General features: G+C 41.1%; 1 protein-coding gene across 1 annotated transcript in view; it reads left to right on the forward strand.

The window, feature by feature from the left end:
• Positions 1–17895, forward strand: part of ube2f (ubiquitin-conjugating enzyme E2F (putative)) — a 179204-nt gene that overhangs the window by 25103 nt on the left and 136206 nt on the right. The window contains 2 exon segments of the mRNA XM_084315096.1: positions 7231–7260; positions 14870–14935. Coding sequence (XP_084171222.1) covers positions 7231–7260; positions 14870–14935 — 96 coding nt within the window.

Consider the following 17895-nt stretch of genomic DNA (forward strand, 5'->3'; position numbering starts at 1 on the left):
CGGAATTTCAGTCCAGATTAGGCCAAATTCTGCAATATTCCACGTTTTGCAGTTGATTCCATTTTTATTGGTCAATTCCGCGATTCCGTCCGCGATTCCGTGAACGCGGATTTCATATGGCTCTAGCAGAGCTCTCCCCAGGATTTTCAAACAGCAATGGTTGCAATGGCGTTGCAACAAGGGTGTGGTCCAGGAGGCAAACAAACGTGCAATTATTAAGAACCATTTGCTGTAATATCCTGCTACTTAAAACATAATTTCAATAAAATAGCAAACACACGGGTAAGTTATTTATTTAAGTACGTTTTGTGTTGACAATGACGTGTCTGTTTCAAAGGTGGCCCTTTACATGTCTTGATTTACCTGAGTTCTAACTTCTAACTATTGCTACAACAATAACATAGGCTGGTATGTTATTGACATAATATCGGCTTCAGACAAAAAGAAACACTGTGCTGCCCTCTTTATTGATCTGTCTCTTTATTGATCTGTCAAAAGTTTTTTATACAGTTGATCACCATTTACTCTTAAAAATGAGCTACTATTGGTTTGGATAGAAATGCATGTGATTGGTTCCAAGATTATCGGTCAGGGAGACGTCAGTGTGTAAAGTTGGGCTATGCCCAATCTGAATTATTATCAATAACCAAAGGTGTGCCACAGGGTTCAATTCTAGGTCATGTCCTCTTCACTATTTATATTAATTATATTGCGTCTTCGCTGAATGGTTGTCAAGCCCATCTGTAGGCAGATGATACTGTTGTGTATTGTGTTGCTGACTGTACAATTGGCCTTATTAAACTCTTATTAAACTTAAATTGGTTCTTAACACATTGTGCACCAAAAACCTGTATACTCGTTATTGCCCGCCATGCGCTGTGCGCCATCAACTAGGGATGTCCGATATTATCGGCCGATATTGGCATTAAAATGTGATATCGGAAATTATCAGTATCGTTTTTTTTTTTACATTTATTCCACCTTTATTTACCCAGGCAAGCAAGTAAGAACAAATTCTGATTTTATTTATTGTCAAAAGTATGCATAATGTTGTGTTAATTCCATGACAAGATATATGTAATGTTAATTACCTGAAATTATTCTGTTTTTTGGGGGGGGAATCCCTGCATATATCGGTATCGGTTGATATCGGTATCGGAAATTAAGAGTTGGACAATATCGGTATATCGGTATCGGTAAAAAAGCCAATATCGAGCATCCCTACCAACAACCAATAAACTAGTTTTTGGGATCGTTATTTCATTTTTTCGCCATGGCATTCATAATTCATCCAGCCTCCCTCCGGGACGCAGCTGGACCGTGTTCTGATATTGCAACGCCTCAATACCGCTGCCTGGTGGATTTCGGGCGAGTTACACTCCACGCCAAACCGGAAGTGGCGCTCGGTGCATCAAGGAAATTCCTCCGCCAGAGATATCTTGTAGCGTGGATCAATTTACACACTCGAGTGCATTGGGATCGCTTTCGAAACGCAATAATCAATATGATTTTGGCGTTTATTGCGTCATAAAAACGGGAAATGGATCTAGCAGATCGACGTCAAATAATTGGAATATTTTCCCTCCAGTCTCATCGGCGAACGGTAAGAGGAATCTAATGTTATTTTCAGCCCGATTGTTTATTTATTTCACAGCAATCCATCTGATCAACCCATAGTAAAAAAAGACGCTACTGACGATCAAGGAATTATAAACGACCCCCCCCCCCCCCTTTCCTTCATGCATGATGAAGCATAATGTATACCGATCATATACATTTGAATTTTTTAATATAGCGTGTATAGGAAAGAAACGCCAATCGATAATCTATCATATGCGTCAGGGCCTATAACTCACGTTTTAGGAATTACTGCAGAAAACTTTAAAGGAAAACTCCAACATTTTGGGAAATTAGCTTATTTAACATCTTCCCTGGAGTTAGACAAGAAGATGCATACCTTTTTTGTCTCTCTGCATGCATTAGGCTTAGGGAACGCCCGGACCGTTAGCCTAGCTTAGCTTCATCACTGTAAGTGGGTCAGACATTTACCCGAGTTCCCTACAGTCACGAAATACACACTCCAAATACAATCAAAATACAACTCCAAAACGTTCCTGTAAACATGTTGTGACCTGTGTATTTACCACATCTCCCAGTCACACAAGTCTCCCAGTCACACAAGTCTCCGTCACACAAGACTCCCAGTCACACAAGTCTCCCAGTCACACAAGTCTCCCAGTCACACAAGTCACACGAGTCTCCCAGTCACACAAGTCTCCAAGTCGCCAGACAGACACTTTGGGTGCCACGTTGTTTCCGGGGCCCATCTATTCAGTGCCAGCATTAAACTAATGGAGTCCTTCACCTTGTTTGTAGAGCTATAACTATATTCTATATTATAGCTATGGATACATTACTATGGTCATTTGACACTGAGTTTCTTCCGGTCAAGTTGCAAAAAATAATTTTTCCATCCATAGGTTCCTGTTTTATACTGTGGTGAATATAAGTATGGTTTTAGAGCGGTCTAGGGTAATTCCTGGGAGGCTGGTAATAGCATGCAACGTGTATTATACTAAATGCATTGGCATTTCGTCCCTACACAGGCTACAATTAAAAAATCAAATGCATATGATAGGTATTATGTTCCATCATGAATGCATGAAAGGGTGGGGGGGGGGGTCGTTTTTTGATGCTCTGATCGCCACCAACGGCATACGTTGTGGAGTAACGTTACAGTAACACTTTCGGATCGCAATGAAGGCATGCTTGGATAAAGAATATTTCAATTATCTGATCGCCATTCCAAGTAATTATGTCCATCGTATCGCCAACATAATCCATCACAAAACACGGATCAGGAGTACTTGATTCTTCTCAATCCGATCGGGACAACCGCTTCACTTGCCCGACAAAAGAAAAGTCCGCCTGGACCCATATAATCGACGCACAGCCCAAGACACAATGTTCAAAGGGTGCTCGATACCGCCGCCTGGTAGGATGCGGCCGGTACTGCACCTTCGGAGTCCCAGTATGTCTTTTACAGGCAACATACAGCTCCCTGACATTGAATAGGGTATTAAAATCGTAAAACTAAATGTATGCCGTTTTCTACAGCCAGAAACATTGAATATGATGGTTTACACATATCTACCGTAAATGGTTTTAGCATTGAGAGAATATAAATATATCTAAATATAGTGTGGCTCGATGAGAAATTTACATTCAAATTCCACGTGGACTTCCTTTCCTCCAAGTTTTGACCGAAAATTGGCTTCCTATACAGAAACAGAACCAGCTTTCCTTTGATTAGTAGGAAGAGAGTTGTTTAAGCAGTTTTCTCATCAGTCTTGGACTATGGTGATGTAATTTATAGGTATGCTGTTTTGATATTAAATATAAATATCAATACAGTATCGACTGTAGGGTCACTGTATCGATACAAATATTGATATTGCGATATATTGCTGTATGGATTTTCTCTCCCCCCCCCACACCCTAGTATCCTCCTCTTTCTCCTACTCCTTATACTTCATATCCAACTCTTCTAGTTGGATACAGGGCTTTTTGTTTTTTTCAAGGAGATCAGGAGATAAAAACACACTCATTATCTCATAAGGATAATGTGTTAATGGAGATCCTCATTTAATAGAGAGAGATACTTAAGGATTCATCTCAACTGAAGTGAAGGTGAAAAAGAAATACCAGAAGTTGCGTTGTCAGTCACAGAAGATCTCACAGAGTCGAGCCTCTTTTAATAACGGGAGCACTGACCCGCTGTACTACTTTTTCATTTCTGTAAGACTTAAAGTTCAACTGTTCTCAGGTCAGCGTTTCTAGATAAGTTAACATTTAATGAAGCATTGGTTTTCTCTCAAGAAAAGTGTGTATGTAGTGTGTTTTTGAGGAATATGCGGAAAAGACACATTCCACCAATTTTCTTATCTAAAATGTACAACTAGAAGAGTGCAGACCTCTGCCAAGACACGTTGCCTTTACCTTTTTTACCTTTACTTAACATTTTACTGGGTAGATGGCAGAAGCAAGAGTTGCCTATTTTGCCATTCTTCTGACAAAATAATGTTGAGATAACGAGATAATTACTCAAGAAAACACTTTATGTTGAGATCACAAGTTCATTCTTTTATTTATTTATTTAACAAAGACATGTACATTGTCTAACAGACAATATACAAAACAAAACCACAAAAAATGTACTAATACAAAATGAAATCAAGACATTAAAACAACATTGTGCTTCATTTTGGTGGTTCTACCTCACATCACACCGCCGTACGACAAACACGTTTCATGAATGTTCACAACCAGTTTTGTGACTACTAGTAACATTGAACGTTTTAAGTTTTCGCCTTATGGTGGCGCTAGAGACAAGGTTATAGGGGTTACCAAAATCAATAGGTTCCTCATTATCTATCCAACGGAACCCCTATAAACAGGGTTGTCTGTTCCCACCCCCCTACATAGTATACCATAGACAGAATTGTGAAATTTGACCCATAATAATTATTAATTACATACCATAACCATGTAAAGCCACTCTGGGTGAAATCCCGGGGTATGTGCCTGTGACCAATTATCTTTCTAGTGGCACTGGACAGATTCACGGTGGAGAATTACCAAATTGGTCACAGTCTGGAGCCCTGCTGCCCCTGAGTTCTGACAACACAGCACACCAGAGTTTTTTTTTATATTCCGACACACACAGAGCTTAAACTTTTAAAATCAAAACAGTCCTTTATCCGGCAGAGTCCATTAGTTCAGAGGTTCCAAACTAATTGTTGCGAGCTCCTTCCTTCTATGTCTGGTCTCTCTAGCCCCAGTCTCACTGTGAGATATGAGATAAGACCGGGTTAATTAGCCATACAGCTCGCACCTGTCTCGGTTAACTATTTTAAATTATTTTTTTTATTTGTTTCCCCCTCCTTTTTCCTCCGATTTTCTCCCATCCCAATGTTAGTCGTTATGCCAATTCCCAATCCCCTTCCTGGTCGCTGCGCACTTACCCCCCACAGTCGGTCTGGGAGAGTGGAGGCTATCACGTGCTTCCTCCGACATACGTCTAGCCAATCAACCGCTTCTTTTCACCTGGCAGCGTGGACTCTCACTGAGAGGGTGTAACGTGTGGAAGGATCACACTACCCCTGTTAGATCCTATCCGCGCTGAGCAGGTGCCCCGACCGAACTGTAGGAGTCGCTGTTTACAACGACCCGGACCCACCCCGCCAGCTTCTCCCACCCTCTAATACTGCCAATTGTATTAGTGTGAACGGCCAGCCAAGCTGGTGACAACCCCGGAGCTGTGAGCTGGATTCGAACAGGCGAATCCAGCGTCTCCGGTGTTGGTGACGAACGCAATCTCCGCTACGCCACCTGACCGCGTCTCGGTTAACTCTTAACCTATCGCTGCTTCAGTTAGTCATGGGCTGACCAAAAGCCAAGTCTAGCAGCGCAGTGTAGGATCTGTGAGGGAGAACCATGTGACCCTGGAAACAGCCGTGTGGCTGCTTTATGAACTGGTATATGAGGCTACCACACTGGTTTCTGAACTGGTATATGAGGCTACCACACTGGTTTCTGAACTGGTATATGAGGCTACCACACTGGTTTCTGAACTGGTATATGAGGCTACCACACTGGTTTCTGAACTGGTATATGAGGCTACCACACTGGTTTCTGAACTGGTATATGAGGCTACCACACTGGTTTCTGAACTGGTATATGAGGCTACCACACTGGTTTCTGAACTGGTATATGAGGCTACCACACTGGTTTCTGAACTGGTATATGAGGCTACCACACTGGTTTCTGAACTGGTATATGAGGCTACCACACTGGTTTCTGAACTGTTATATGAGGCTACCACACTGGTTTCTGAACTGGTATATGAGGCTACCACACTGGTTTCTGAACTGGTATATGAGGCTACCACACTGGTTTCTGAACTGGTATATGAGGCTACCACACTGGTTTCTGAACTGGTATATGAGGCTACCACACTGGTTTCTGAACTGGTATATGAGGCTACCACACTGGTTTCTGAACTGGTATATGAGGCTACCACACTGGTTTCTGAACTGGTATATGAGGCTACCACACTGGTTTCTGAACTGGTATATGAGGCTACCACACTGGTTTCTGAACTGGTATATGAGGCTACCACACTGGTTTCTGAACTGGTATATGAGGCCACCACACTGGTTTTCATAAGAATCTAGCGTCAATTGTCTCCTCAATATTAAATCGATGTTGTTTACAGATAACGGTCTTAAGAGATAATGTCCATCTTTGAGGACTGTTCTGTTGCATGTTTCCTATAGTTATGATTCAGATTCAGATTCCTTTATTGTCACTTATTTCAGTACTTTACAGCAAGAACAGTGAAATTATATTTATTGTGGTCCTCGACCATAGCAGCTTCTATCTTAATAATAAGATAGATTCTTAATAATAAAATCAGATTAAAATACAATAATTTTAGCATAGAATAAAATAAGATGACTAAAATAAAGATTACTGAGGTTCTAAAAGTGTGCAGTGCAGATACAATAAGATAATACAATACATTTAGCATAGAATAAAATAAGATGATAAAATAAAGATTACTATTAGGTTGGATATTTCCTATTTCCCACTTCAGTAGAATGTAGCCTCTACCAATGGAGCCGGAAAAAGGCTCTATCGGTCTTCTCCAGAGTCAGACAAGAAGATAGATACCAATTTACTCTGTGCGTTCAGCAGAAAGCTATACGGCTAACAGCTAGGCTAGCTGGTCCGTATCCACTTCCATTCATTTGTTAGCTTGCCGCCGGATAGCTTTGTACTGAACGCACAGAGAGGAAATTCAAGTTTCTTTATTAGTTGTCATACAGAAATACAGAATACTTACTATCTTCTTGTCTGACTCTGGAGAACACGCTAAGAGCATTTACCACAATGTCGGTGTGTTCCTTCTAACATAGAACTGACTGGAGAAGCCCAAATTACTTGCTTGTGGGCAAACTTGCAAAGTGTGTGTGTGTGTGTGTGTGTGTGTGTGTGTGTGTGTGTGTGTGTGTGTGTGTGTGTGTGTGTGTGTGTGTGTGTGTGTGTGTGTGTGTGTGTGTGTGTGTGTGTGTGTGTGTGTGTGTGTGTGATATACTGTGCATGATCTTGTCTGTCTGTATATCTCTCTCTCTCCTAATCATCATTCTCTTTATTTTCATTACACAGAAGTGGCTGAACTTGAAGCCAACCTCCCTAGTAAGTAACGTTACGCCTACAGCCTTCTGTCCACTGCATCCATTGAAACAGCTGAGTCACACACTTTATTCCCCAAAGGTTCATTATTACCCTGTCTGTGTTTCCTGTAGAGAGAGGTAATGACGTTTCCCTGCGCCAGAGCATGTTTACATTACAGATGCATACTTCTTTCATATACTAATAATGATAATAATAATAAATTGTATTTGTAGTGCACTTTTCATTCACTAGGATCCCACATTTTTTTATAATGATTAATAATAATAAAATAAAATACAGAATAAAAATGAAATAAAGGGGGTGCTCCAGTAGCACACCATGTTACCGCGCTGCGTCGTGGGACTCCGTGCTGCGTCACGGATCTGGTTGACTCCGAGTTCGATTCCCGGACTCGCCGTCATTTGCCGAATGTCTCCCCCTGCTCTCTCTCCCGTTTCACCCTACAACTGTCGGTCATGCTTGACCAGAAAAGCGATAAACGCTAAAAAAATTAAGTTTAAAAAAAAAATGAAATAAAGATAAAACATAGTATCAACAGAACATTAACACTTTCAGTGCCGGGCCGTGTTTTCCTTTTTACCCCGTTGATGCCATGGTCCACGGCCCATGTAATGTTAACACTTTGGTCGCCAGGCTTATTTTCTTAATAAACCATCCCACGCCAGCTCTATTTGTCTATGGAGAAGTTCCCCTTCTTTGCAGGGCTATAACTTTTTAAATTGTATTGCTAAATTGATATTACTATGGCCCATTCAACATCAAGTATCTATTGTTCAGGGTGTAGCAACGTTATACTTTTTCATATTCATACTAAAATACGGTCTAAAGTATAAGTATGTTTTTATCGTTTTCTGCAGCTTTCTCCAGAACGTGATTTATAGCCCTAAATGCATTATATTGATGATTGTATACAGTTTGATGGCAATCGGCGCGAGATAAAAAATTTCAAATGGACGTTGTTGTGAAGGGCCAGATTAAAGTTGAGAATCTACATTTATTGTTTTATATACTTTGTATATTATTTATATATACACGGTATATCCCTTTACCTGCGGTCGAACCATAGTAATATTCACTTTCCTTATAGATAATGCCCCCTGGCGGCGGCACCAGGCAGTCTCGCACTCAGACAGGTGCAAGGGGCGAGTTTGGGGCTAGTCAGGACATGCCCTTGGCAGTGTATTGATTCAGGGCAAGTGGTTAGGTTTGGAACTAGAAAGCCACTTAAGTATATATGCTGGCGCAGGTGCGCACAGCAGCAGTTTGTCTAAGCAAGCAGTGTGACAAGTTCGTCTAAGCAAGCAGTGTGACAAGTTCGGTAACAGTGAAGTGAGCAGCAGTGCGTCTAACAGAGCGTTGAGAACATGTGCGAATAGAATAGTAAAGTGTCAGAGTTTAATGCAGTAACGTCAAGATTGCAGAACCATTACTGGTTGGATTATATTGATTTGGAACGTGTTACCCGGAGAAGAGCATCGTTGATTCCACTATCGTTTGGGATTCAACCTCGTGAGGATTACAACTCGGGCTGGCCTCGTGGACAGAGGCTGGCTAGCTGTCATCAGTGCTATCGAGCATTTGGATTACAATTATTGCTTTGCTGCTGATCGTGGGATTTACAAGGACCGACTCCTGTACTTGGAGTCTCTTTATTCTTCATTGAATCAGACTGAGTATCCGAACATTCCTCTACCCTCCAGGCCTTACACCCCGGAGGGAACCCATTGTCTCCAGGCGGTACCAGCGTTGCCTTATATAGTTGCTATTATACGACAGGTGGTGTCAACTTAGACCCATCGTAGGATTCCTGCTATTCTTAGTGACTCATGCTATTGACTGACGTTACGCATATTCTTCGCCATACAAGCGCGACCCTAATTCTCATTCTGTAACCTAATGTTGCATAATAATAAAATACCCTCAAATACTATTTCCTTGTCAATGCCGTGTTCTTGTGAGTGTTCACCATCTATATTTGATGTACTGTCTGGCCAGTAATTAAAGTACATAACTAGCAGTGGTTTAATCTATCACAATCTTTAATACAGTCAGGGTTTTGTAACCCCTCAGTTACAGACGTGCTTCTAGAAGTTACTACTTATCATCTGATGTTGACCGGATGGGGGGGGGGGTCGTTTATAATTCCCTGGCCAACGTTAGATGATTCATCTTGAATCATCTAGTGTGGGTGATATGATCATCAGAGTAGTTTATATCGAACACGTTTAAAAGAAACGCTGAATCTCACCGTAGCTTCCTCGGGCCGTTAAGCGATGAGCGTGGAGCAGAAATATTCCTATTATGGGATGTAGAAATATGCGATACATCTCAAGGTTGTATAATAGTATATACGTCCAAATCATGTTGTTTATCGAGTTATTGGTAACGGATTGCTATCTATTGTGTCTAGCTCGAGTCCTGGGACTATTAGCGAGTGATCGGACCGAATTGGAATGAGCACCAGCTTCCATTTCCGGTTTCCGGTTTGAGCGATCCGCCGATCGGCCACCAGATGGCGCTCTTGAACCGTTGGAGAGTTGAGAGGGGATCAACAGTAGATCTCAAGTCTCCGGTGGAGAAATATGATTTCGATCACAGATTTTTGAAATATTGATATCAAAGACGTGTTACGGCGTCATTGACAGAATGAGCATGGCGGGGAATGACGTGGTAAGGCGTTTTTGGCGACCATAGTGTATTAATATCGCCTAATGTTGTTATGTTTATGTTTATGTGTTTGTTTAAAAAATTATAAAAAAAATTAAAATACCGCCTAATCTATGTTTTAAATTATGCTATGTGTCTAATCTGCCCATCGCTTATCAAAGAATCATTTTCCAGTCAACATTGGCAAAGCAGATTGTGTTTTTATCGCTTCATTTCCTTTTTATAGCATTTTGCAAACCACTCTGTTTCGAAGAAAAAACAACACATTCCATGATAATCGCCTTTTACTGGAATATTCCAGAACGTTATCATTTGTCGGTCTATTTATGAATCGTTTTCAAATAAACGCTAGATGGTCGATAGTATATGTGTGCGCACGCTTGTGCCGTGCGCTGATAATCGCTGCTATTATTTCCTCATGGCTTTTACAGTGAAACAGCCATATCACATATAGTGGAAACGCTTATATCACCATGAAAACTAGTCTGATTATCCTAACACTGATAACATAGATTCCTTACCTGACATCAGATGGTATCCAAATGGTATATTCCAATTCCTGATCACCATTCGAAAAAAATCGATAAGTATATTGATCCAACGTGTGTACAGTATAACCCATGATCGCCGCGGCTCAGGCTCCAGAATGAACTCTGGTAACTCCGGCTGCATGGGTGAGAAGTAAAATGTGGACTGGAATATTTTTTCCCCCATCCATTTTCATTGAGTCCATTCCAAAAGGGTGATTTACCATCTGGGAGACGATAGGGGGTGCTTTTTTCACATCTGATCGCCGGCGGCCCCTGGATCTCCACCGCTTGCGTGATGCAATATGATTTCAGATCGCTAATAAAAAAAAATCAGAGAAAAGCCGTGACGTGGCTTTCAACGTCACGATCGTAAACCCGAGATTAGCCGTGAGTGGCGCTCAAAGTGTTAAAAACAACAGCACAATAACAAATAAAATCACAAGAAATAGCTATAGCAATCAAAGGCAATATACTAATTCAAAGCACATGTTTAGTATTATAGTCATTCGTATGCTGCAAGTGTAATCTAAGTACAAATAAACTGAGATAGAAATAGAAGTAACCAAAAATACATCAAAAGTATACATAATATCCAGACAGTGTGATTTTCTTAGTTTGGAAGATATCTGCCGTAGAGATGCCTGCTGTCAATTTTACACAATTACATAATTTCACATAATAATTACACAATTATTCTGATTGATATTGAAATCACAATTATTAAACACGATTAATACTGGTTGACTTGAGAACATCATATGATGACGACTGGATTTGTTTTACCTTTCTTTTCGACCAAAGGCTGCCTTTCTGTTGTCTTCTACATGTTACCAAAGACGTTTCAAATTAACTGGGGAAATGCGCCGTGGCTCCTCCCTCCTCCCTCTCAACATGAGCTGAAACTACGGTACTGTTTGGGCCCGAGTGGAGGAGGGGCAGAGCGCACCGCTGTGAAGGAAGGGTGTGCTGCGTTTACAACACAAGACAAAAATGAGAGCAACACGGCATGTGGTACAATAATAAGCTATATCTCCATTATCTTGTTTTAGGCTTAGAAACGGTTAGAAACTCAGCCCTAACTCCAATAAAATGGGTCTGAATGCACTTAAAACGGCAAGAAAATACATTTGGAAAAATCAAAAGCAATTTATCTTTCCAGAGATCTCTACCCGGTTACTCAAGATAATGATTTATGGAAAGAGACATTGCTTTAGATTTTTCCAAATGTATTGTCTTGCTTTTTTAAGTGCAGGTGCCACAAACTGAGTGCCCTTCAGTGCCATTGTATTGGAGTGATGGCAGACATCTCACATTCCACGTGGGGAAATGGGAAGTAGGGAGGGGATACAGTCATGCACGCAACATGTAAACAACAAATTCATTTAGGACCTGCCAACATTTTATTAATTATAAATCCATTAATCAATCATTTTTTAAAGCAATACTTTTATTCTGCACCTTTCTAAAAGCTCTGTAGATGTATATATATTTAAATCTTTTTTATTATTACTCTACATAAAAAATAATCTGTATTTGTTTTTTCTAGTTAAAAGAACCTTAAGACTGTTTTGGACAGCCAATGGACAGCCCCTATATGCAGCCGTATATATTACAACAAACTACTCAATATTTGCTGTCTTTAACTATGAATGAACATAACACTTTAACTTGCTATCTTTAGATAATAAAGTTTGTAAGTATTTTTCCTCTGAAAACATAAAACAGATCTTCGCCTGACGTACTCAATAAGGGTATATTTTCATCCAACTTTTATCCCCAAATCTTTATAATACTGCTACAAGGAACAATGTTTAGATTCACTTAAAAAAAATACATATACTGTAATATTGCGATTTGTATATGTTGAGTATATATGATATCGTAAAAATCCATACCTTTGCATGGATCCATGGTGGTATACCTTCACATCCTGTGTACCTCCCAGCTCTACTTTTGATAGAATAATTGTCGTTGTCGTTGAATATTTTGGCACGTCCCTAGTTTACATGCAGACTGCAGCTGGATACAATACTGTAATGTGTACTATAATATATATTGTATATCACTTTATATACATGCCATATAACACACTATGTATTAATCATATTTATCCCATAAATACTGTATCATATTATAAATAATAAGCTGTGTATACCAACTATGGGGTGCTCTTTGCCATGTATGTGTGTATAGATATGTATGTATATATATATATATATATATATATGTGTGTGTATATATACAGAGCAATGCTATATACATCATGTATGAATATGGGTAGGTATGTATGTATGTAGACATGTAGACATGTGCACGTATATGTGTATAATGTATAGTAATGCATGTATGTAAATGTAAAAAAATAACTAAACGTAAGTCTTCAGGGGTAGGGCCGACAAGCCTAGTGCTTCTCCCTAGCCCTTTTCGGATATTTGTACAATGCTGCAATAGTAGCTGGTAAAACTTTGGCGATTTATGGAATGACCATTGTTATGTGTCCAATATCTTAAAAAAAAAATAATAACTGAACTGATACAACCTGACTGAACAGTTGTCAGACTCTCTCCATTTGGACAAACTCTTTCTATGGACAAGAAAAGCCCAAGTCGCTCACTCCAGTCTGGCCTGGGTGCATCATCATCAGCCCATAACCTAACTGGCTCCAATCGAAAGCTTCAAAGTCACTGCGTTTTACCCGCCCGCCCGCACACATGAAACAGAATGGTTAACCAGACATGTTTATTTTAGTATATTAGAATATTGATATGCCCCTCAAAGGCCCGTCCCTGACACGTCAGCGCTGGAGGCTGAAGGGGATGAGGGGCAACATACCATAGTGGCCTTTTTATATCATCACCACACATTTTAAAGGAACACACCACCAGCATTATGGGAAACGTGCTTACAGTCTTCTCCAGAGACTAAATAAATAAACGCAGTCCATTTACCATTTGGTTATCTTTTATAATAATAATAACTTTATTTGTATAGCACTTTTCATACAGAAATTGCAGTTCAAAGTGCTTCAGAGCAGTAACAAAATACAGGCATAAGCGAGCATAAAAAAGATAGAGGTAGCAAGGTAAGGTACATCACAGTGTTTCACATCTAGCATCCCAATAGGCCTCTCTGTTTACAGTTTCATTCAGTAATACAAATAATAAAATGGAATAGACAGAGTAAAAAAGTGCAGTTTAAAAATAGGCAATACTAAAAATAATTAAATAGAACAGACAAAAAGTGCGATAAAATAGTTATTTTTTGTTACAAAGTGCATTTATTTAGGTCATATTCCCTGTCCCCTTTCATACCTAATTAGACTGTATTCTGATGTATTTCTGTTGCCTAAAATAACACGCACATCCTTTTGTTTACAAACTAACATAATCTGTTGTCCACCATGCAAGTAACTGTAATAGTGCCGTTTGGACACCAGGGGGAGATGTAGAGCCATAGGTGCTCCGACAGTCACTCTTGCTCCCAGCTTTGCTCCTTACAGAGATTAAACAAACAGTGTGATTCAGGGTAATTGATTCTCGTCATTAGACGTGCCTCGCGGGCGGCAATAAGGTGTTTGTATTATTTTCTCGAGACCTTTCCTGCTGACTCCCAAAGAAAAGCAGTGAAGCACTTGTTAACTTGTAAGCTTGATTAAAAACAAGCTGCTCTAACGGCCGCTTTCTGTTCTCTCTCCTTCCCCCTCCCTCTCCCCCTCCCTCCTTACATCCCTCCCCCAGCTTGATGAGATATTGGTCAAAGGTTTAGGATTTGTATTATGCATTTTTTTTTTTTTTTTTTTTTTTTTTTTTTTTTGTCTTTTTCCCCCTCCATTTTCCTCCGATTTTCTCCCATCCCAATGTTAGTCGTATGCCAATTCCCAGTCCCTTCCTGGTCGCTGCGCACTTACCCCCCACAGTCAGATCATCTGGGAGAGTGGAGGCTACCACGTGCTTCCTCCGACACACGTCCAGCCAATCACCGCTTCTTTTCACCTGGCAGCGCGGATTCTCATCGAGAGGGCGTAGCGTGTGGGAGGACCACACTATCCCCCTCAAGTCCTATCCGCGCTTAGCAGGCGCCCCGACCGAACTGTAGGAGTCGCTGTTTACAACGACCCGGACCCACCCCGCCAGCTTCTCCCACCCTCTAATACAGCCAATTGTATTAGTGCAGACGGCCAGCCAAGCTGGTGACAACCCCGGAGCTGGATTCGAACAGGCGAATCCAGCTCACAGCTCCGGGGTTGGTGACGAACGCAATCTCCGCTCGGCCACCTAACCGCCTGTATTATGCATTCTAGGGCTGCTTGATTATGGTAAAAATTATAATAGTTTCCTCTCTCTCTCTCTCTCTCTCTCTCTCTCTCTCTCTCTCTCTCTCTCTCTCTCTCCCCCCCCCCCCCCCGTCACCAGGTACATGTAAAGCCAGTTTTCCAGATGAAGACAAGCTGCATCACTTCCACTTAGCAGTATCTCCAGGTGAGTCCAGCCAAGTGGTGATAACATGTTTAGCCAACTGTGTGGCTAAAGTGTAGGCTATGAATAGCAGTAACCTCCATAACACTGAATATTAACACCCTCCATAACACTGTGAATAGTAATACCCTCCATAACACTGTGAATAGTAACACCCTCCATAACACTGTGAATAGTAACACCCTCCATAACACTGAATAGTAACACCCTCCATAACACTGAATAGTAACACCCTCCATAACACTGAATAGTAACACCCTCCATAACACTGAATAGTAACACCCTCAATAACACTGAATAGTAACACCCTCCATAACACTGAATAGTAACAACCTCCATAACACTGAATAGTAACACCCTCCATAACACTGAATAGTAATACCATCCATAACACTGAATAGTAACACCCTCCATAACACTGAATAGTAATACCATCCATAGCACTGTGAATAGTAACACCCTCCATAACACTGAATAGTAGCACCCTCCATAACACTGTGAATAGTAACACCCTCCATAACACTGAATAGTAACACCCTCCACAACACTGAATAGTAACACCCTCCATAACACTGAATAGTAACACCCTCCATAACACTGAATAGTAACACCCTCCATAACACTGAATAGTAATACCCTCCATAACACTGAATAGTAACACCCTCCACAACACTGTATAGTAACACCCTCCATAACACTGTGAATAGTAACACCCTCCATAACACTGAATAGTAACACCCTCCATAACACTGAATTGTAATACCCTCCATAACACTGAATAGTAACACCCTCCATAACACTGAATAGTAACACCCTCCATAACACTGAATAGTAATACCCTCCATAACACTGGATAGTAACACCCTCCATAACACTGTGAATAGTAACACCCTCCATAACACTGTGAATAGTAACACCCTCCATAACACTGAATAGTAACACCCTCCATAACACTGTGAATAGTAACAACCTCCATAACACTGAATAGTAGCACCCTCCATAACACTGTGAATAGTAACACCCTCCATAACACTGAATAGTAACACCCTCCATAACACTGAATAGTAACACCCTCCATAACACTGAATAGTAGCACCTTCCACAACACTGTGAATAGTAACACCCTCCATAACACTGTGAATAGTAACACCCTCCATAACACTGGATAGTAACACCCTCCATAACACTGAATAGTAACACCCTCCATAACACTGAATAGTAACACCCTCCATAACACTGTGAATAGTAACAACCTCCATAACACTGAATAGTAGCACCCTCCATAACACTGTGAATAGTAACACCCTCCATAACACTGAATAGTAACACCCTCCATAACACTGAATAGTAACACCCTCCATAACACTGAATAGTAGCACCCTCCACAACACTGTGAATAGTAACACCCTCCATAACACTGTGAATAGTAACACCCTCCATAACACTGAATAGTAGCACCCTCCACAACACTGTATAGTAACACCCTCCACAACACTGTATAGTAACACCCTCCACAACACTGAATAGTAACACCCTCCACAACACTGAATAGTAACACCCTCCATAACACTGAATAGTAACACCCTCCATAACACTGTGAATAGTAACACCCTCCATAACACTGAATAGTAACACCCTCCACAACACTGAATAGTAACACCCTCCATAACACTGAATAGTAACACCCTCCACAACACTGAATAGTAACACCCTCCATAACACTGAATAGTAACACCCTCCATAACACTGTGAATAGTAACACCCTCCATAACACTGAATAGTAACAACCTCCATAACACTGAATAGTAGCACCCTCCATAACACTGAATAGTAACACCCTCCATAACACTGAATAGTAACACCCTCCATAACACTGAATAGTAGCACCTTCCACAACACTGTGAATAGTAACACCCTCCATAACACTGGATAGTAACACCCTCCATAACACTGAATAGTAACACCCTCCACAACACTGTATAGTAACACCCTCCATAACACTGAATAGTAACACCCTCCATAACACTGAATAGTAACACCCTCCATAACACTGAATTGTAATACCCTCCATAACACTGAATAGTAACACCCTCCACAACACTGAATAGTAACACCCTCCATAACACTGAATAGTAATACCATCCATAGCACTGTGAATAGCAATACAAATCCCAACCTCCGCCCTCACGTTGGTTCTGCTACAAGGAGCTAAGGCCCCGTTTAGACGAGCGTTTTGTGAACAGAAACCGCAAAAGTCATCTTGCGGTTTCACTTTTAATTTTACGTTTAGACGAGCGTTTTGGAGTGGAATTCTCCGTGCAGACGACGCTGTAACGACGGAGACCCGCTGTCACACGATTGGCTCATATGTCACATGACGTGCTGTGAAGACCCGCCCTACTCTGCCTCTGATTCGCAGACTGTGGATGGGGAATGTGATTGCACCAAAGCAGAGTCACTCACAGACAGTGGGTCCACTCACGCCGCGGGACAGATTCTTGTGTATTTAACCCTTTCACTGCCACACGACAGCCGGTTGTGTGATAGTAAAGGGGTAACCTTCTGTCGTGTGGCAGTGAAAGGGTTAAAAGTACTGCCAATGTAGCCTTCAGGTGATCTCCGTTGATATAAGTCAGACATACTTGCTTTGTTTACGTCTCGGCTACTGGCGCATACCTGCTACCTGTGACGTAAGCAGTACGCGCGACCAGAGCCGTAACAAACCTTTCGTCATCGTTTTAACAGATTTATACGGTTTGACAGTTTAGACGAAAGCGCAAAGCTTTTGCGTTTCTAGGAATTCCACCCTGGAAGGTAGTCTCACTTTTTTGCGGTTTCACCCCGTAAAAACGCCGTTTCCGTATAAACGAAAGGCACATCCGTAAAAATATTTTTGCGGATTCACCTGCTAGCGTTTCCGTCTAAACGGGGCCTAAGGCTGTCCCCGAAACCTGTTTTTGGGA

The sequence above is a fragment of the Notolepis coatsorum genome (assembly GCF_963971535.1).
Source record: "Notolepis coatsorum genome assembly, chromosome: 5".
NCBI classification, from domain to species: Eukaryota; Metazoa; Chordata; class Actinopteri; order Aulopiformes; family Paralepididae; genus Notolepis; species Notolepis coatsorum.